A 23198-nucleotide genomic window follows, 5' to 3' on the forward strand; every position below is an offset into this window, starting at 1 on the left:
ACAGAAGGCAGCCGCGGCGCTCCACAAACCAATTAGCCAGTGGATGTAGATATTCTATTTGCACGGAAGAGTCTAAATGTCATCCGTCAGGGCACCTATTTATTTTACGCATGCGCACTTAATTCCTTGGATAGATGGACCGCAATTCATATATCGTATTTTACCATTTGCACAATTATTCGATTATTACAGTGTAAGTGCAACGCGATGGTGAAAGTTCTTCTCGTTTTACCTTTGTAATTTTCATGCAATTCCACTACAAAACCATGAATCACAATTTTACCGTACTGTTGCAAAATTTTAATCTTCGAATAATCATAATTTGCTTATATTTAGTAATGTTATTGCGTCACGGCACCTAGTTAGCTCAGTGCTGAGTTAGCTACATGCACTGAGTTAGCATACGTTTTTCGGAACGAAGGTCTGAATTCACTATGAATCTCGTAGTGCCCTGACGGATGATAAGTATTAATTGTCATCCGTCAGGGCACCTATATAGTTAACATACACGTTATTAATTCACTCTGTGTAACTGGTAGTGCCCTGACGGATGATAAGTATTAATTGTCATCCGTCAGGGCACCTATATAGTTAACATACACGTTGTTAATTCACTGTGTAACGTAGTGCCCTGACGGATGATAGGTATTAATTGTCATCCGTCAGGGCACCTATATAGTTAACATACACGTTGTTAATTCACTGTGTAACGTAGTGCCCTGACGGATGATAAGTATTAATTGTCATCCGTCAGGGCACCTAAATAGTTAACATACACGTTGTTAATTCACTATGAATCTGGTAGTGCCCTGACGGATGATAAGTATTAATTGTCATCCGTCAGGGCACCTATATATAGTTAACATATCATGTTGTTAATTCACTGTGAAACTGGTAGTGCCCTGACGGATGATAAGAATTAATTGTCATCCGTCAGGGCACCTATATAGTTAACATACACGTTGTTAATTCACTATGAATCTGGTAGTGCCCTGACGGATGATAAGTATTAATTGTCATCCGTCAGGGCACCTATATAGTTAACATATCATGTTGTTAATTCACTGTGAAACTGGTAGTGCCCTGACGGATGATAAGAATTAATTGTCATTCGTCAGGGCACCTATATAGTTAACATACACGTTGCTAATTCACTGTGTAACTGGTAGTGCCCTGACGGATGATAAGTATTAATTGTCATCCGTCAGGGCACCTAAATAGTTAACATAACACGTTGTTAATTCACTATGAATCTGGTAGTGCCCTGACGGATGATAAGTATTAATTGTCATCCGTCAGGGCACCTATATAGTTAACATATCATGTTGTTAATTCACTGTGAAACTGGTAGTGCCCTGACGGATGATAAGAATTAATTGTCATCCGTCAGGGCACCTATATAGTTAACATACACGTTATTAATTCACTGTGTAACGTAGTGCCCTGACGGATGATAGGTATTAATTGTCATCCGTCAGGGCACCTATATAGTTAACATACACGTTGTTAATTCACTGTGTAACGTAGTGCCCTGACGGATGATAAGTATTAATTGTCATCCGTCAGGGCACCTAAATAGTTAACATACACGTTGTTAATTCACTATGAATCTGGTAGTGCCCTGACGGATGATAAGTATTAATTGTCATCCGTCAGGGCACCTATATAGTTAACATACACGTTGTTAATTCACTGTGTAACGTAGTGCCCTGACGGATGATAAGTATTAATTGTCATCCGTCAGGGCACCTAAATAGTTAACATACACGTTGTTAATTCACTATGAATCTGGTAGTGCCCTGACGGATGATAAGTATTAATTGTCATCCGTCAGGGCACCTATATAGTTAACATATCATGTTGTTAATTCACTGTGAAACTGGTAGTGCCCTGACGGATGATAAGTATTAATTGTCATCCGTCAGGGCACTACGTTACACAGTGAATTAGCAACGTGTATGTTAACTATATAGGTGCCCTGACGGATGACAATTAATACTTATCATCCGTCAGGGCACTACCAGTGAATTAACAACGTGTATGTTAACTATATAGGTGCCCTGACGGATGACAATTAATTCTTATCATCCGTCAGGGCACTACCAGTTTCACAGTGAATTAACAACATGATATGTTAACTATATAGGTGCCCTGACGGATGACAATTAATACTTATCATCCGTCAGGGCACTACCCCAGATTCATAGTGAATTCAGACCTTCGTTCATAGACGAAAAACGTATGCTAACTCAGTGTATGTAGCTAACTCAGCACTGAGCTAACTAGGTGCCGTGACGCAATAACATTACTAAATATAAGCAAATTATGATTATTCGAAGATTAAAATTTTGCAACAGTACGGTAAAATTATGATTCATGGTTTTGTAGTGGAATTGCATGAAAATTACAAAGGTAAAACGAGAAGAACTTTCACCATCGCGTTGCACTTACACTGTAATAATCGAATAATTGTGCAAATGGTAAAATACGATCTATGAATTGCGGTCCATCTATCCAAGGAATTAAGTGCGCATGCGTAAAATAAATAGGTGCCCTGACGGATGACATTTAGACTCTTCCTATTTGCACGTGCACGGGTAGTCGATAAAAACGATGACATTAGACAATTATATACACGCAGTCGTGCGTATAGACGTAAAGTTTATGGATAACATGTGTTTACTTTGAAAAGAAGATGGCACAATTAAAATCCAAAAAGAAACGTGTTAATGTATCAATATCATATAATTCTGGAAGTGAAGGCGATGTTGAAAGTAGTGATGATGCATTACTTCAAGGTAAGACATTATTTTGGCAGACTTACCTTTTTTCGAAAGGAATTGTAAGCTTGCCAGCTAGCCTAGCTAGGCCTAACCTAGTAGGGCCTAGCGAATACCGTCGTGTTCGGCCGCCAACGAGTTCGGCCGCATGTATTTAGTATGGAACGCCAGGCTTGCTTGCATTGTTTATATTAAATGCATTGTTTAGATTAGCGATCTCCGTGGCTTATTCCATTAAAAAAATAGGCGTGCATTGCTTTACCGATTTTTCTCTACATTTGTATTATTGTATATAATATTACGATTTCTTTTCAGATACAGTTAGATTCATCACAGATAGAGAAAAATGAAAATTATTTTATTATATACAATCTTAACACATTTATTATCAATTCCTGTATTTTTTTTTAGACATGTTATAAGTTTGAGAATTTACGAACGAATTAACTTAACTACCATATTTTATAAATAAACATATAATATAACATTTATATTTATAATTGTTTTTTTCATATATAGGCCTAACCACTAGCATGCATTAAAATTGACTTTATTACTAGTAATAACATGTTATATTACAAAACTACTTAACTAATAAGTAATATAGTTTGCAAATAGTTTAAAATGTAACAATGAAACAATATCTTTTTTAATGTTTATTACTAATAACATACGATTTTTACTAATATCTTACTTCTTTACATACATTAAAATTGACTTTATTTCTAGCAATAACATGTTATTTTACAAAAGTTCTTAACTAACGTATTTTGCAAATAGTTAAAAATTATATTTATTGTTTATTACTAACATACGATTTTTTACTAATTTGTTAACTAATTTAACTAACATACATAACATTAGCACTATTCAACGCGAGCATCGCGAGTGATAAGTTTACTCGCGGCAAGCATTTGAGAACGTACACTACGTTGGCCCTCGCGGTACTCGTCCCACAATGTTTCAACTCCATTCTTCTCCAACACTGTTGCTTTGCACGTCACATTCTTGTTTCTGAGAAAACATCTCCATGTTGTATTTGCCCGTCTTTTATCAATCTTCTCTGTATATTGGTACCCATGACTGTCTACAAGCGAGTCCTGAAACAACAGAAGGTTAAGTTGGTTTTCACAAGAAAATGCGATAATAAAAAAAAAATTTACAAAGAATAGATTATAAATATTTTAAGAACTTACATTCCCACGTTTTGTTGTTCCTGCTAATCGCCGATAAGTAACGATGTCATCATCAACAGCAGGCATCACTGGTATTGGTTGTGGTTCAGGGTAAAGATTCAGTACCTCTTCTTCTATGAACGATTGGTTCCAAAAAGTCGCCAAGGTCGGCTGCAAAAATCTCTAGTTGCGGCACCGGTTGGACGTTGTTTTCTGGAGCACAGTCTCTACATGTCCAATCAATAAAACCCTCTTCGACGACTAACCTGTACGCTGCTCCTCTTTTCACTCCTGAGTCACACCGACGATGTTGCCATCTCTGACACTCTTCGCAAAACGGTCCTTCTTGCTGTTCCGTTACGGGTTCGCGACATTCAAATACAATCGTTCATGGTTCGTAGATAATCAGTAAAAGTGTAGTTAACAATTCAGATGGCAATTCAGAAATAAGTAATATTCCCTAAAATGAGGTTCTCTTATAAAGATGCGCGCACTCCGGTCATGGACCTCCATGCTCCGGTTATTGTTTTACCGATTACAAAAAAAAGAATCCTTAAATGTACCGAATTTTGTGTGTGTGTATTGTGTGACGGTAAACGCCTAACTTAAAAGCGTTATTAATAAATAATGGTCATTGTTTAGCCAAACTTCTTGCAAGTAACCGACTGCGCTTGTGTCATCATGCGCTTTTTGTAGGTGACTATACTTTTAAACTTTAACTTTAGAGGCCTAACTGTAATAAATCAAACCAAAATGAATAACGATGGAAGCGAAAACACACAAAATTATATATTTACAAAATTTCCTTTTTCATGTAACACTACGATGAAATCAAACAAACAAACAACTGGTTTTTTTAAGTCTTTTTACTAACTTTTGTAATAACTAGTGAATCACGTTATGAAATTAGACATTATACAGCAAAGTTTCGATGTTATACTTAGATCACTTACCTTACCTTAAATATCTGACGTTTTATTATTAACTAAGTACAACAAAATGTTATTTATAAATCAAATGAGATTTAATGTGTATTTTGTGATATTGAACATAAAATCATGCTTTCTTTTTTCTTATATAAAGATTGAATTATAAATAATGACATAAGAAAATGAAATGTTTTCATTTTTGTACCGGTCGGAAAATGTGCCCCAACGATTATATTTAAGACTGAAAGGAATGCAAGTTATATACAGTACTGTCATTAGATTAATTTAAGGATATGCACTTCTATAAGTTATAATGAAGAAGAGTGTGTGTACTTTACAAATAAATATTACCTTTTAATTATGTTTTTCTTCATTTATCGTTGTTGTACTGTATATCAATGTCGGTGAAGTTTGCCACATATAATTTGTACATTTGAAAATCAGAATCAGTAATGTATACCACAACTTATTAACATTTATTTTTACAAATACTGTACAGAGTAAAATAAATATAAAACCAATAATGAACATATTATATTAACATAACGTAAGAAAAGAAATGTAAGTGAAAACGGACGCAACAATAATAATAAGCAAGGTTTATTTATTTAAATTGTTCTTGCCGTTAACAAACTGAATTACAACAATCGTGACAATTTATAAAAATAGTAAATATTGGATAAATAACATAATAAAATGTAACATTAATATCAACATCTCCATTAATCACATACAACAAGCAAGCTAGCTTCCCTCCAATTATTAAAAACATAAAATAATTCACCATTATTTTTATATTTAACTTTGCTGTTAATAACACTTCAACAAATTGAAGACACGAAACGTAACACATTTCATTGTTATGTTAATAAAAAACAACCATGCTACACCACCTTCATTGTCTAAGATGGAATTCAAGACACTCCCTCATTGTTTTAAAACAATAGCAGTAGTAGCCTTTTCAGAGTTTTCGCAATCCAATGTTGGTAGGTTTTAATGTGGAACTGTATAATCCTGAAATAATTAGAGCCTTACTAAATATTAATTTTTCCAAAAATCGCTATAAAAAAGGAATTTCGAAATACTGTAATGTTATTTTGTTCCTCCTATTTTCTTACGAAGGCATAGGCTTATTTAAGTATTGTTGATAATATACAATATTATTAGACATACAATAGGCCTATATAACCAGAGTTTTAAAATACTTAATGTATTATTAACTGATTTAATGGTCATTTCTGTTTTTATTAGAACACATTAGGCCTGCAAGAGTAAATGTACAAGACACAAGTACAAGTTTATTGCCCGTTTAAAATTATTATTATAATAATAATAAACGTATATATATCCACACCACAGCATTCTAAATAATACTTATATCACAGAAAGTAATATAATACGCCGTACATTTTATGTCGGTCAATTTCGATCGATCACGTTAGAATAGAATGCACCCACATTTTTTGAATGGAATAACCCAATGAAAAGACCAGCAGAACAAACTGAAGTTGATGCATAGTTGGCGCTCCATACATAGCGCCTTATATGGGCATTCAAAACATTGCGGCCGAAACCGTTTGCGGCCGAACACGATGTACACCGGGCCTAGCTAGGCTATACGAATCACCGGCTATACTAGGGCTAGGCCCTTAGAGGGCAGGCCTCCCTTTCTCTATGTGGGGGAGAGAGTGCCCCGCCGCGAGTCGCTTACTCAGTGCTAGGTATTGCAAGCTAGCCCTACATACGGTAGTAGGCTATGAACAAGGTTAGTTTTAGGCTAGATTGTTGCTGGTTGCTACCAGTGTTCAGACAGCATGTCTAATCAAACAAATTGATCAAAATAAATATTTGCATCAATTTATTAGAAAGTACACAACAAAAGAAGGGGAAATTACGGAAGATGGTGACGAAAACAGAAGTTGAAGATAATGAAGAGTCCACTGGTGTGGGGGAGGGGTGGGCTGATGCAATGGCTAAAATACTTCAAAAAAAGGTTACCAATGATGGCTCAGCAATGTTGGCAAAATCAAAGTCTTACGAGAAAGAAAAGAAGAAGGAAAAATCAGATTATGAAGACCAAAAGAAATTAGTAAGTATGAAATCATAAATACTTTGATGAGACAACACTTTATTGTGTAAAAACTAATAACAAACAAATACTTTTTATTTATCTTTCAGAGAGATACAAAGAAGGCGTGGGAGGATATAGCGTATGTAAAACCAAAGATTGAACTTAAAGAAATTGAACGTGGATTTCAAAGGACTGCCACAAGGTTTGTTACTTAGCCTTGCACCCAGATCAAAAGTTTTATTAAATAAAACTTGGAGTGTTAGATCTCATAAAGTGATATTAATAACCTACATATACAACAACAATCCTAAATGATGTTTTTGTCTAATTTGTTATTTTATCCAGGGGTGTTGTCCAGCTATTCAATGCAGTAAAAAAAGAACAGAAAACATTAGAATCTAAGCTAACTGAAGTCGGAGCATCCGAACGAAAAAGAGCCAAAGTTGAATCGTCAATGTCTAAGGGACAATTTCTCAATTTATTAAAGAAAACTGCTTCGAAAACACAACAGTCTAATGATGATGAAAAAACTTCACAGGTAAACAAACGGTTTTAAACTAGCACAATGAACTAGTTGGTTAGTTAACTTAACTAACTAATTAACTAACTAACTAGTTAGCTGTGGATCTAGCTAACTAACTAGATAGCTAACTAACTAGATAGCTAACTAACTAGTTAGCTATGGATATTGCTAACTAACTAACTAGTTACCTGTGGATATAGCTAACTAACTAACTAGTTACCTGTGGATATAGCTAACTAGTTAACTCTGTGTATAACTAACTAGTTAGCTGAGGATATAGCTGGTGTATAAGCATTTTACTAGACTATAACTAACTTAAAGTTTGTTTTTTATTTTGCAGGATTCATCTAAAAAAAGGTGTGCAACTTGGGATGTTTTAAGAGACAATTTTATGATGGGGGCTACCTTGAAGGACTGGGATAAAGAAAGCGAAAGTGAAACAGAAAAGAATGAAAAAACTTGATAATAAAATACAATAAAAATCTATAAATAGGGTAAAAAATGTGATGTTAAAAAAGTCCTAATACTGTACAACAAACAGAAAAAATGAATATGTGGTATGGAAAACAGAAAATTGTAGTATAACAATTGCATATATCATGTACAAACATGTGTCGCCATACTAGTAATATTTTATAATAAAAACTAACCAGTGTTATTATAATATATAATAATATATTATATAATTATATAACAACCATGACTAAAAGTGCAACTTGCATTGGTTTGCAAAATTTGAACATCTTCGGGTTCTGTCTCGCTCAAACTGATGTACTGTATACAATATACAGTTGACCCTCTATAAAGGGGACACCCTTGGGACATACCAAAGTCCTCTAATAGATGTTGGCCATTGAAACACACATTTCTCGTTTCACAAAAAAGTAGGGGTGTCCCTGAATAGGTGTCGTAAGTACTGTACTGTAATTCTATTTGATCATTATTAACAAAACGATTTTATAATTTATTTGATCCATAACTATATGCAAGCCCTGACAAAAAAGTGTGATGTGCCCAAATATGGTAGTGATATGACATCATTATGTCCATATAATGGGCAAAATTAAATTAAAATGTCGACAAAATCAAGTATGGACTAGTGATTTTTTGAATTTAATAATATGATGCTTTTGACATACGAGAGTGCGCCCTCCTAATTTATTGCTTGTGAAACTTCAACGTACGTGCGATCAGGTATCACAATTTCCCGTCACAGCGTAGTTGTATTTCCTGCCACAAGCTACTAATATCATAGGTACTTTTAGTAGGCCTACCATTAGTCGTGTCGTATCTTTCACCTACCGGAAAAAATATACACATAAACCTAAACCAATGAGGCACGTATCAATGACGTAGGGAGCGCGTATGACGTCTTTATCACCACAAATTTAGTTGGCTTTGTAAAATGCAGGTTACACTAATAAACACTATGTGTAGGCCTATGTTTAATCAAATACCTGTTATTGCAATATAAGAAAGTGACAATACCGAAAGGCCGTATATCTTTTGCACGTTTGCGTCTATATGTGGTAACTCGTGCATTGGTAAGCAAAAAACAGCAACATAACAGTCACGTACATCACGCTAACAAAATCACAGTAGGCCTACCTTCAAATGATGTTCGGATTCTGGGTCCAAATCTGCTTTACCCCAGACGAAAAATAAGTGGAGTTATCATCAATGTTGTTGCAAAGGTTACTATTTCATAATTAACAAGAGGAATTTGAAACCCGGATCTACCCTTTAACATACAGTACAGTCAAGTAATAAACATTATGGAAAATGGGCAGCGGCCAACATGCAATTGCGACTAAAAAATAAATAAAGAATTGTATTTCACGGACGCATCTTTTTTACCACATTGCGGAATCATTTGAAAATGATGTTTATTATTTAGGCATTTGTTTTTGTATTTGTTCTGTTTTTGTATGTTAACCCTCCTGTTATTGGCGAATTTATTTTTGCTGTTAGTTGTGTTTCGAAGTAAAACAAAAATACAAATGATACAAACAAAATTATTCATCTTATTCCAGGAAAATCGTAAATTAAAAGCGGACTCGGATATGATAGTAAATAGTGGTACTCATTTACGTAAACTACACCGTAATAATGGAAATGACAATATTAAACAACCATAGGGAATTAATTCGGGATTATTCCAATTGATGCAGTTAGCGGTCAGTAATCTTCTGGCTAAATTATTCAATTAAAAATGATCGCAGGATTAAACTTTTCATCGAAAAATCATACGATAGTGCAATATTAAACTGTATTAAAATAAAATGTTATGTTATTTTAAGCTTTCTAAAAAGCATAATTCGGTAATTTGGTAAATAATATTTTTATTTATCACCAAAAACATTATATAATTTAGCTTTAACTGTTTAACCATGAGAATAATTTAGGATGGTTTAACTGATTGAGTTTCAACTGTCAGGCGAATATAATTATATAGCTTCAAAATAGTAAAATTATATTCCTCATAACAAAAATGACATCAATTTGAACTAAAAGCAAAATCATTATCGTGACAATATACGTTTATTATGAATTATTAGGAGGTTGACAGTTAACTGAACAAAAGAAATTAGAAACTTATTCAGCGGTGATTGACCAAGTGGTCTATATTAACATCGGCAAGGGTTCGAGCTCCATGGTTCTGGTGGTAGAACGAGTCTTCTCGGATAAGGACTATAAACCGTAGGTCCAGTGTACACATCTGGCTCATGTGAACTTTAAAGAACCTAGTACATCTTTCGAGACTAGTATACCCACAGCCACTGTCACTCATCAAGAGGGCCCCTTGGTATAGCATACGCTATTTAGGGTCACCCGCTATAAATAAGGTGTAATAAATAATAAATAAATAAATAAATAATTCAATGCCTGCTAGTATAGTTCCTACATATGGTGGTTTAACTTTTGCTGTGGAATTCCCTACCAAGAATTCAATCATGTGTGCAGGCCTACTCTAAACTCTTTCAAGACCCAGTTGAAGTCTTCCATTTTCCTTTCATTAAACTATTGCCACTTCTAGTTTATGTGCAGCGCATTGGGAGCTTTCTTAGTATGCGCTATATGAACTATTATTGTTATTAATAAGTTTATAGTTAAGTTACAAACAAACAATATTAGCTCAATGAGGTCCTTACTCCGGTGTCTTCCGCCTACCAAAAATACCAATGCAAGATGATTACTAATAATACCTTACGTTATTAGCGTCCTGCCCAAGGACAACCCGAAAAGTAGACCGGTCATAATACAGGAGGTGGGCGGATGTTGTCGGTTACGGTGGAGTTCATTGTTTTGATGACAATTCAAGTTTTGGATAGTAATATCATAACTAGGCCCTACCTATTTGTGAATCTTGAACTAGACTATAGGCTATTTTTTATATGATAATATAGTTTTCAATATTAAAGAAAACAGAGAGGAAACAAGCAAAAATCTTTTCGATTTATAGTCTTAAACCATGATGCAAAATTGTTGTGCTGCACTATGATCATAGAGATGTATGATCAGATCAACTGTCACGTGTCAATTCGCCCGTTGCGTATACGTACGTCCTTGCGTTGCGTATACGTCCTCTTGCGTTGCATATATATCCTTTTCGTTGCGTATACGTCCTTTTCGTTGCGTCTCTAGTGGATGAACACGTTTGTTGAATTTAAAATATAATTTTTAAATGACATTTTGATACATCGTATACGTAATAAACATATAACTCGAATCTTAATTTTAAAACATCTCAATATTAAATCCAACAGTGCCTAACCATGTTAATTTAAATCTCGGATTCGATTCATTAAGCCCGCTATCCAGGCTAACTTTATGAACAATACCTATTATTTTAAAACAACAAAAGAGTATCTGTCGGTTACAGAAATACATATGGCAAAGTTTTACAAAAATTAATAATTTTCAGATGTTGGAAAACTATACATTTCATAGGTACACAGCGGGAACCACATGTTTGAATAAGAAAATTATGATACTGTATCTCAGTGGTTCACACGTGTTGAGGTGTAATTCGGAGAAGAGAAAACCACTAAGCATAGAGCTAGGTTCATGTTGAGTTCATGTAAGTTTAAAAATCTGAAATTTAAGTTATGAATAATTGATTAACACAATATCTTTTAAAATGTAACTGTAATTTCTTAAAGCAGACATATTCATGTTGTTTTGCATATAGTCACCGAGGTTCCTAAAATGTCAAAAATTACAATGCAAAATAGATAAAAAAAATAAGGCAAAAAGTAATTTCACTATTAATTTGTAAGCACTAGACCCCACTATTTTAAAATCCTCGTAACATTCAACGAAAATTGGAAAATCATCATTTAGAATAAATACGAGTGGCATAAAGAAACGAAAAGTTCATATCACAAGCGGCGCGAATGTAGTAATTTGTAAAACCCAGCAGTATGTGTTAATTCCAACACGTACAGCGGATGAAATAGACATAGTAGGGTGGTCTGGGAACATGTTGCGCACGTTGGACGAATCTGTTGGTTTATCTCGGAGACCAAAATAATTATATTCTTACGACACAGTACTGTAGTGTTTCAGATAAAATGCTTCAAATGTACAGTAGTAGGTCTAAACTAAACTGGAAATTGTGGTGAACTTGTCTCCCTCTAAATTTTAAAACTTATACAACTTTGCTGGTAAAGTTTTCGTATGAATTGATTCTCAGAATGGTCTAGACGAAAATTGCTACAATAAAAACAAAATTGCTACAATGAACTAAAATTGTATTGTGGTACACAATTTGTCTCCCTCTAAAGTTTAGAACTAATAAAACTTTACAGTACAACGCACAAATCTACAATATACATAAACTACAACTGTGACGTCATTGAAATAATCGAATTGTTTCTACCAAGGACAGGGGACAGACTGTTGAACTCATCATGAACTGATCGTCATATTCTTTCTTAAAATAATCTGGTTGCCTTGATCGGGAATGATTGTTCATCCAGATTAATTTACAATGGAGTGACATTACACCCTCCTCCAGAGTCGATAGCGGTGATGAGATAGGCCTACTCCAGATTTATAAATTGTTAATTAGTTCTATTTTGAAGTCAACATTTTCACCAAGTTATTTAGTTCCTAGTCAATGATTTTAATTTTAAAACAAAATTGAAACATTGAGGCAGGGGCAAAAAGCAGGAGATATAGGTAAATCTATTATTTCAGGGGTTTTCATTTTACATAAGATATTTAACAATTCGAATAATTGGAACCACGTTTTGGAAAAACCTTGATGAACTCTCCATTCAAGTGGCCCGATTTTATTAGGCAAGATAAGTATTGTCTGAAACACGAGGTGAATGTATAATGTGGTCTGGCACGGTTACCAAACGGAAATGATTACTACCAATACAAATCTATTTCTAGCCTCACACCTCCCTACGGGCCGTACACCTTGTCGGATAGGATCACGACATAACCGGGGTTTGTACTGTTGTTTTGGGTTAGAATGGTTGGAAGGAGTTTGGCTAGACGAGCTTAGACGAGAATGACGTTGGTCTCAAAAGTGGGCGAAACATTAATACCGGATTTGAAAGCGACTTGTCTGTCTGAAATGAATATTCCATTTCCATACTGAAGATGATTTTTCGGCGGGACATTGTCTTAGCTAGGGTGGACTGTCTGGAATAATAAACCCACTGTTCCATATTTTAATTAACTGAAATTAACAAAATACAATATTTGAATAATTTGTTCTGAAATTACATCTCCGATGATCAGGATCTACATTACTTGGTCAATATTTCACACCCAAAACCAGTTTTCATTTTCAGGAATCACTTTGTACGTGTCAATTTAGAAGTTTTTCTTTTATTAATTTATTTTTGCGCCGCAATTAGGCTACTGCTACCAAAAGTTAAAAGTATCGCACAGAAGTAAAACGTAAGTATTCCTTCAAAAATTATAAAAATAATCAAACTTCTTTTTTTGTGTTGTGTTCGTATTCAAGAATGTTTTTGTTGGTCACTTCAACCCAGTATAGTAAACATATGTCACAAATTACAATCACTTCTCACACCACATGAAATGTTTGGTTATTATCGCTTCAGTGACCCAAAAAACTCATGGTTGCATAATATAAACACGATTAAGCTTATTTGATGATGCTATCTTCATCGGCACGAAATGACACGGCACGCACGACGCGCGCGCCCAAACGCTGATGAAAGAGGAATAACTTTTGTACGCGCGCGTAACAATTGTGAGACATTTCGCGATGTCGCTATACTACAAGTTAGGTCTATCTAGTTTTTAGAAGACTCCGAAAAATGGCTACTATAAATTTTGCTGAGATTAAATCACGCAAACATACAAGACCAGTAGAATAACCCATCATAACCAGGCTTCGCAGTCTTTGATGAAACGAATACACCTGTCAAGCCCAACTGTTTGTCAATTATTATATACGTTATTTATGTTAAGCTTCGATTGATAGACATAGTCCTATTAGAAACTCAAATCAGACAACGCCCCCATACGGGACATTATTATATATAGCCAACTATTTGCATCCTTCAGTCAATAGTTAATTCTGGACGCGGTAGCATACGAATCACTTTCCACTGGATAACATAAAATCAGAGAAATACCCAGTTGCCGAAACGCCGGCTAGGTGTGTTGACAATGGACTTGTTTACATTTTTAAATTATAGTTTGAGGAGTATGAACATTTTTGGAAAAACGCGACGAAGGACTATGTCTTTGACAGTATATTTGTTTGCTTTAGTTTTTGTTATTAGTATTGAAATTTGCTCAAGTTCGCAGTGTATGTTAGACATTTACCAATATGAAACGAAACGGACAGCGGCTATACGCGGTCAAATTTTGAGTAAGCTGGGAATGACTGTCCCACCAAAAGACACTGGACCAGCAATAATTCCAAAAGACGATGAGGAAAAATGGAATGAAACGCAAAGAATTCTGGAAGAACAGTGGTTAGAAAAATTGGAATCCTGTCACGATTCCATTAACGAGGACGAGTATTACGCAAAACTTACTAAAACTTATTCATTGGAGAAAGAATGGCCACAAATATCAAATAACGGTAAGTACATTTTACATTTTGTTTAAAAAAATGTATTCAGACCTATATAAGAAAAAACACTATGGGCCTTCTATTGAAATACATATATGCCTATTTAGGCCTACTTTATGGTATTTTTTACGGTAATATGCGCATTGGTACGTCCCCTTTTAACACCTGTAAGAATATCACAGTAATATATCAAATTCATTCTTAATACATCATACACTTCAGAACTAACTATTAACAAACAGATGGTCAGTTCAATTCAACGTCAACTTTCTGGTTTTTACGGATTTACCACCTTTAAAGTAATTCGTGAGGTACAAAGAAACAAAACTATCTTCCTAAATATGTGAACTAATCATGAGTAAAAGTACTACACCAACTTAAACCGTGCATATGACATTAATTGTTTGCTTTCCATTGGGATCAAAAGTGAAACTGCTTAATTTGTTGTAAAATACATATTCCCATTGAGTAATATCCTACGAACCACTGCACAGCGTTTATTGTAGCCTACTTTTTACTTGTAGAATGTAGAAATGTGTTTGTTAATACGTTTTGTTAATTACGTCACCCAAACAACCTATTATCTTTTTCATCCTTACAACGTTGGCTATAAGTAAACCTACTGGAACTAGGATGCAATCCAAAAATCTTTTTTCTTGTAATAATTAAATTGCAATATCTTATTAGGCCTATCTAACAGTTGTAGAATTTACATCTGGGACTCTGTGGAAACTAAACTCTCATATATTCTGTACTAAAGTATATGTACCACCAGACAACAATGTGAACCTGTTATACAATCTTATATATCCATGCTTATACTAAAGCTTATATTTCCAGACAGTGAGACTTCGATTATTGGAAACTCGGACAGTCGAATTAGGTCAATTTACTTATAGTTTCAAAGTTATCGTCTCTTGCTGCTAATTGTTATCTTGGTTTAAACATACTAATAGACAGTCCCTGCAACTTGTAATTACAGAAAAAATATTGTCCATATGTTGCAGATTCCAAACACATAATTATTACATGGAGGAAATAAGTCTGTGGATTAATATTATAAAGGCAAGTTTGTTTCTCTAATTCAAACATTTGATTTGCATAATTGGGGTTTTAATAATACAACATCAAACTGACAATCTTGAATAGGTTTTCTAAAGTTGAATCTCCATTTAGTATTCTATTTTATTTATTTGTTGACCTTTGACTCACAATATGCGGTGCGGTCCAAGAAACAAAACAGAACAGAACATATTGAAAAATAAAGACATGAATAACTAAACTATAACTAAGCTAAAAACAAAAACAACAGTACAATACAATACTATAAATAAATTATATGTAAATACTAGACCTGTTGAGCCAATTCACGTTTTGTTCTTAATTTTCCTTTCATAAAAAAAAAGCTATATTTTGATTTGCATAATTACATTTTTTACAAATTCTACATTTGAAACATTGAACTGCATGCTTGGATAGGTACTCATAGATCTAGATGAGGTGGCATATTTTAACCTTTTTATGTAATTTTTGTATTTGTTGATTCATATTTTATCATATTTTATGGATGTGTTTATAAACGTGACAAGCAAGTCAATTTTCGAGCTAGAGTGCTTGACGAAAGAAAATAATTGAATTGAATGGAATTGAAAGATCCATTTGTTCTTAAGTTTCTTTTATTATAAAAAAGCAACGTATGTCAGGAAACACAACTAACACCTCACCTCAAAACATCACAATTGCTTTCCGTCTTCTATTCATATTAATACCTGAATGAGGTCAATTAATATAATTCAATTGTAATGCATATACCCCTATTTCAGATTGCCGAACACATCGGTACCTCCTGTGATTACAATAATTAGGACATGATTGCTGACCTTCTGCCCACATTGCTGCCATCCATGGGTGGGCTTGATATGGAGGTAACCCCAATCCCGAAAAGATATATGACTTTCATTAGGCAACTTGTATGGTGGGCCAAACATTAGCATTATCACTATCACATTTAAATTCAGCCAGCGAGCAATTTATATAGGATCCAGCAGCTTGTAATGAGGACAACAGGAGTATTGTTAATTTCTTGTCCCAATAATCCATTTGTATAATAGGCCTACAAGTAATAATTTCTCCAGTGTTATAGGCAAATGTCGTGATACAACATCATATGTGAAACACATGTAAAGCTTGTATTGTAGACTAACCTCAACCTACTGTATTTCCATGATACAGGCATCACATGTGAAACATGAGATTCTGTATTACGGAATGTGCCAATAACACTGGAGAAATATTGCTACAGTGGAGATACAGCACTAATCGGAATTCGGTGGTACAGTAATACTGTTTAAAGTTGGCTCGTCTACTAGTATTGTTAGATCTGTAAGATTACCTTGTTTTTATTATTTCACTTTACTTGTATAATTCGCTTCTTATTTAAGACTTAAATGTTATTTTTGATACTTTTCTTTTTGTTTTTACATTGCCTTGTAAATGAATGTAAACGTGTGCCGCTGATATAAAAGCGTTTGTTCAATAAATTTATCTTATCTTATCTTACTATATATGTTTCTAATTAATTATCCGATCCGACAAAATTTAAATTTGTCAAGGTCCTACAAACACATTTTTCTACAATCCGGCAGTCAGTGGCAGTAACAGAAAATTGTCTTTATTTGTATTTCATTCATTTCATTTATTTTTTATTTCGTAATCAAATGTACATACAGATACAAAGCACACTCATATATATAATAAAACAATAAAATAATAATAATAAAGATTTTATACAATAACAATAGGTGATCATTTTATTCTAAATGATCACCTAAAATACAAAAACCCATGGACCACAAACTGGTGAGTGAGTGGCCGAGCGGTTAAGACAGTGGAACCGTAATCACGATAGCCGTAACATCGGCAGGGGTTCGAGGCTCACTCACTCCATGGTTCTGGTGGTAGAACGAGTCTTCTCGGATAAGGACTATAAACCGTAGGTCCAGTGTACACAACTTGCTCGTGTGCACTTTAAAGAACCTAGTACATCTTTCGAGACGAGTAGGGGGTTACCCCGGTGTATTAGTACATCACAGCCACTGATCACCAACTGGGCCCTCTGGGAGATCAGTCTTTGACTGAAGAGGTCACCCAGTATAAAGATAAAACAAACAAACAAACAAATACGTGTACAGTACATTAAATTAAATCTCTCCAGTTTGCATCCATTGTTGAGCCGTAAAAGGCCTTTCTCTTCAATTTAATGTATATTTTGTATTTTGTCTTTCTGGAAAAGAAAATTGAATTGAATGCTTTCGATTTGACAGCTAATCATTCACAAACATACCTAAACACTTGATTCTTTTGATTCCGTTTTATGGTTTATAATAACGGTTCTCTAACATGACAGCACGATATACGTCTTTTCCGGAAAATATTTGTAAGGTCAAATAAATCAACTTCTGTGTAAAGGTTCAATGTAATTTTTCCGGCTACAGATTGCTACTGTTCGTAAACTTAGTTATTTCCTTTTTTAAAACCATCCACAGTTCGTATATAAACGAAAATTGCAACTTCTAATTTAAGTCTAGTACCTGTCGTATCATTTTTATTGGTTGGTAATTATTTCAATCTTATTTTTGAGATGCATCTTCAAATTTAATAAAATTGTAGATTAAATCTTATTCCCAACACCGCCACTTAGCCTACATATCTATTCGTTGGAAAGAAAGATTTAAACTAAATCATAATAAAACATGGTAGTGGGGTTTTTTTTGCAGCAAAATACTGCATCGTAGGCCTACTCAAAAATCCAAAATTGATAACAAATGTAAGAAAAAACTTAATCATTAATGAATGTCAGTTTTGATAAATTTTGTAAACATTACGGTATTATAAAGTTACGCTCCATTTCTGTAAATGCATTAAAATAACACGAAGAGTCAAAATTTCTTCAAGACTTTTATTGACGAGTTCGATGACTAATCAACTCTTGAATATAAAAACTAGTCGAATTCTCATGTAGGCCTAAACTGCATTATGAGATCAGAATGCGCTCATCAAAACTGTGAATCTCTGGCGGATACTTGGACGGATACAATCGACAAGGCATAGTACTACTAGACCAAGACGTGGCTAGTCATTGATGACGTCATATCAGGCAGTAACGTTTTTGTAAACTGCCTGGTATTTCACGATCGTTACCACTTTTCTTTCGTAAACAGTAAATTGAGTTTGATGTATCTAGGATACCAAAACTTGAGACTTTTCTATTCTCATTGTGGTCAGTTTTGCTGACCAACATCTCCATAAATGGCTTCTGATATGAGTAGGCCTGCTAAATTCAACAATTTTACAACTTGAGTTAAGACTCTGAAACACACAAGAATAGGAATGTTTCCTACACTTGGTAAAACCTTATAAAGTACAAATTACCCTATGGGCATTTCTTGTGTTTTATAGAGTAGCAAATTATCTAAATTTCTATATTGTCAATCTGACCAATATGAATTAATCCAACAACGATTGCTTCTAACTTGATACAGTAGGAGCCTAATAGGGAAAAGGTTTCCTCATTGAGTTAGTAGAACTTGAAACTCTCTCAATTCCCATATTGTGTCAATGGTTCTGACCCAAGATCTTTGTAATGGTTTCTAAAACTACTAGTTGACTTTTTCTAACACGAAATAATTATAGGATTATTTACTGCACTTTTAAAACACCTGATAAAGTGCAGATGTATCTATGGAAATTTCTTGAAAGAATATAACATGCACGCAACTTTCAGATTTTCAAATAAAATGAATAGCACATGCATACGTTAATTGGGACTACCCTATTGCAACTTTTCCCATAAAATTTTTGCAATAAGCAAATAGCTTCTCTTTTTACACCATTAGCATTTTCTACTTTCCAAATTTAATAAAACCTTCATTTTTCTAACGTTGTTTTTGTTCTTTTTACAGAAGATTTCAAGACCTATTACAGTGATAACCGAGTGAAAAACAAATACTCTATGTTCTATAAGTTCAATGTTAGCGACCTACAAAGAATGGCCAAATCTATAGAAATAACAAAAGCAGAGCTGAGGATTTTTAAAGCTAACAAGTCTGAGGCAACGGTAAGCGAGCAACATATTGAGTTATATGCCATCGAAGGCATGAACGGGACAAACAGCCCCTTACGCAAGTTTGTTGGCGCGAAAGTGGTAAATACGGACGACGATGAGTGGTTATCTTTCGACGTAAAGGACGCCATCCAGAGGTCTATTACAACATGCAGTGAGTATAAAAAATATTTCTATACTTTATCACAATAAATCAGTTTTGGGGAAAAAATGAAGTAGGCTAACCTAGTTATACCTAGATCCATAGGTGCAAAAGGAACTCTTACTAAATACGTACACTTTCTTTAGACTTTTCACTCGGTACATGATGGAAAACTTTTCCTAGGCCCACAATTACTGCTTGTTCTTGGTATAAAAGAGTTTGATTCGCCCGTGTGTACATAACTATAAAATGATAAAAGACAAATCTATACGTATAAAGTAAAGATATGTGTACTATAAACTGTCGAGTGTCGTTCATTTCCCCCCCCCCCCACCCCCACTCGGTATACCTCTGGGAGGTCAAGGCCTCTCAAACACTTGTACCTTTGGGGACATAAACGGAAGAATATGGTATATAATAAATAGTGGATTTGGGGAAATGCCAATACACTGTGATAAGCTAGACAATCAAAATAAATTCAATCATTTCAATTTAGTATTATGGTTTTCAGTGAAGAATTATATCCGTTTAATTCGTGTGTCCTTGTTGGTTCATAAACGTGTTTAAAACATTTTAAAATACACTACTACCGGAAATTGGTGTCCAAATCAATACGCTTACTTTAAAATACATTTATTTTGAGAGTTGTAAATTTCCGTAACACAAATTACAGCATGAAATTAGCAATTGATATTGGCTATAACATGACAAGCGTTCTACCAATTCATTGGTTTTTTTTTTGTGCAATATCGTATGAATTCAGAAAGAGAAAATTGATTAATTTCCCGAAATCCTTTAAGTAATTCTTGTATTTCCGACAGGCGGTGGTTGTATCCGCCATGGTTCGGTGGAAATTGGTTGGCTTATAATTTCTCTGAGATTAATGCTTTAAAATTATGCAATTCATTTTATGAATGTAAACAGTTTCAAACACTTACTGTTTTGATTGTAAATAGACCTTCTTTATATGAAATAAACTTGTTTAAAAAGTTCTTTTCTAAAAGAGATAAAGTTTTTCGATACAGTTTTTGATAACCTTCCTAATAATCAGAAAGATAAGATAAGATAAAGATGGGCATTTCCTGAATTGTATGGAGTAGCAAAACTCTCTCAATTCCCATTGACAATCTGACCAATATGACTTACTCAACAAAGTTGTTGACTTTTCCTAACTCTTACTCTTACTAAAGTAGCATCCTAATAATAGAGAGTCCACAAAATAGAGGTTGCCTGTAGGATTAACCGTAATCCCCGTTAGTTTCACATGAAGATCATAAAAGAATCATAAGGAATAATAAGAAAGAAATGGTAATGGGGTTTTTTTGCAGCAAAATACTGTATCGTAGGCCTACTCAAGGTTCCAAAAGTGTCCCTTTAATTAGGATGTTCCTTAACTTGAGTGTCCCTAAATAGAGTAATTGTTCCAAAGTAGTGGTTCTACTTTAATAAAAGTTTGACATGACTACTGTATTTCTTTAAAAGTTTAATTAAGTATAGACCTAATTAATTGTATTGTTTAAATTTCACTATTTCAGCAGAAGATTACGGATTCGAATTAACAACGCATTGTGACCCTTTCCAAGACCGACAACCACTTCAATTTCTTCTAGCAGGTGAGTAGCCTATGATCACGGTTATTGTTCTACAATATGGTGGGTAAAAAAATCACTGTGCTCAAGCATCTTCTGAACAGTAAGGACAATTCAGAGGAAAGAGTAGAAAAGGTTATTATTTATGACAGAATAAACTAATTGAAATGGAAAGACAATCTTTTACTTATCACACTAAATACAACAAAGAAGATGTAAACAAATAAAAAGATGAACAAGTTACGTACAGATAAGGTCCTAAGTAGGACGATTTAGGAAGATGCCAACAAGTTAAATTAAGTTTGGTAGGAAAAACCCGGAATATTTCATAGTATGTGAAAAAAATTGAATATAATAATAATTACAACAATGTTTCCATAGGTCCATATCAACAGGTACCTGTTACAGACAGAGGTGACTCGCCACACGACGACGAAAGCACGGCGCAAATGTTCATAAAATCCGGATCATATCCAACATTGATTGTTTTCTACATTGCTTCTCCAAGTTCAATGTCTGGAAGCATTGAAGAAACAAGCGTTCAAATGAATCTATCACCCGGCGCACAACATGATGAAAGTGGAACAGACCAACATAGACGACGAACGAGAAGGAGCGAACGGCAACGCAGAGCTGCCGAGCTTGACGAAGATTTCTGTGATTATGAAAATTCAAAAAGATGTTGTCTTCGGGAATTTTATATTGATTTTGAAAAACACCTGAATTGGCGATGGATACGACGACCACGTGGATACAGAGCTAATTTTTGTGCGGGAAGTTGTCCGTACATGTGGGGTACTGACGTCATGAATACGCAGGTCATAGGTCTTTACAAGAAAATGAACCCAGATGCGTCACCATCACCATGTTGCGTATCAAAGAAGCTAAAACCATTATCAATTTTATACTATGAAGGCAACAAACCCGTTGTCACAACTCTATCGGATATGATAACGACGTCGTGTAAATGTAGCTAAGATCGAATCAAATTTATTTATCTTAATTTATTATCAATGTTTTCTGCAACTCAAAGAGTTGTTTTCTATTAATTTGTCTATCTAAGTGTTTGTCCTAAACTATATGTTTGTGTCCGTTTGGTTGTAGATATAAATAGTAAAAATTGTAATTATTAAGTAATTGCCAGTATCCATCATCATTATACAATATCATTATTAGTAAAACAGTCCGTAAAGAAAAAAACATTTAGTATTAAAAATGCTATACATTCATTTCTAGTGAAATTGCTTGGCTTCTGTTTTGTGTGTTGTTTCGTTTTCTAGCTTTGAACAGATATCATGATATCTCTTAACATCATACAAAATACACTACACACTTTGAATACAGGATTTTATCCGAAAAAAACGTAAAGTAACAGTTACAGATAATCAACATATCAGAAACAACAATACTTGTTCCTACCTTTGCCAAAACACCAGCAGCGCAGATCTTGCATGTCATTGTTGCATAATCGAATACTCCAGGTGCTTACTATTGGGAAAAGCGCGCTACAAGGCTTAACGAACAATTCTTTAAATATCAGTGTCTAATTCAATAAGTTGAATATTCATTAAACCAAACACTGTGCATTTATTTTATACTAATTTATTTCTTAATATTTCGAAATAAGTTTTTCAATTATAATATAATATTACTATTATTATAACAATTCTTCTTTTAAAACATGAACGTAGGCCTAGAAAGATTCAACCCTGCTTTTTTGAATTTCAGAGAGAACGAATAGTTGGCATCTGCCGAACAGATTTAAAAACGACTCTACATGCAGCCCGCAAAACAC

General features: G+C 34.2%; 2 protein-coding genes across 3 annotated transcripts; both read left to right on the forward strand.

Annotated features, from left to right (window-relative positions):
- The first annotated feature begins 2605 nt into the window (after positions 1-2605).
- LOC140060258 (RRP15-like protein) lies at positions 2606-8618 on the forward strand. The gene is made up of 5 exons (XM_072106393.1): positions 2606-2798; positions 6750-6973; positions 7063-7157; positions 7301-7493; positions 7819-8618. Exons 1-5 carry the CDS (start codon positions 2696-2698, stop codon positions 7939-7941), a joined length of 738 nt encoding a protein of 245 aa, XP_071962494.1. The 5' UTR covers positions 2606-2695; the 3' UTR covers positions 7942-8618.
- Positions 8619-14049: 5431 nt separating this feature from the next.
- Positions 14050-22612, forward strand: LOC140060024 (transforming growth factor beta-2 proprotein-like). 2 transcript variants are annotated; one of them, XM_072106059.1, is made up of 4 exons: positions 14050-14559; positions 19512-19826; positions 21350-21427; positions 21785-22612. In XM_072106059.1, exons 1-4 carry the CDS (start codon positions 14139-14141, stop codon positions 22378-22380), a joined length of 1410 nt encoding a protein of 469 aa, XP_071962160.1. In that variant the 5' UTR covers positions 14050-14138; the 3' UTR covers positions 22381-22612. The 2 variants fall into 2 exon arrangements, with proteins under 2 accessions (XP_071962160.1, XP_071962161.1); XM_072106060.1 differs by having other exon boundaries at positions 21353-21427.
- The last annotated feature ends 586 nt before the right edge of the window (positions 22613-23198 follow it).

This window comes from Antedon mediterranea, chromosome 10 (genome assembly GCF_964355755.1).
Source record: "Antedon mediterranea chromosome 10, ecAntMedi1.1, whole genome shotgun sequence".
Classification (NCBI taxonomy): domain Eukaryota; kingdom Metazoa; phylum Echinodermata; class Crinoidea; order Comatulida; family Antedonidae; genus Antedon; species Antedon mediterranea.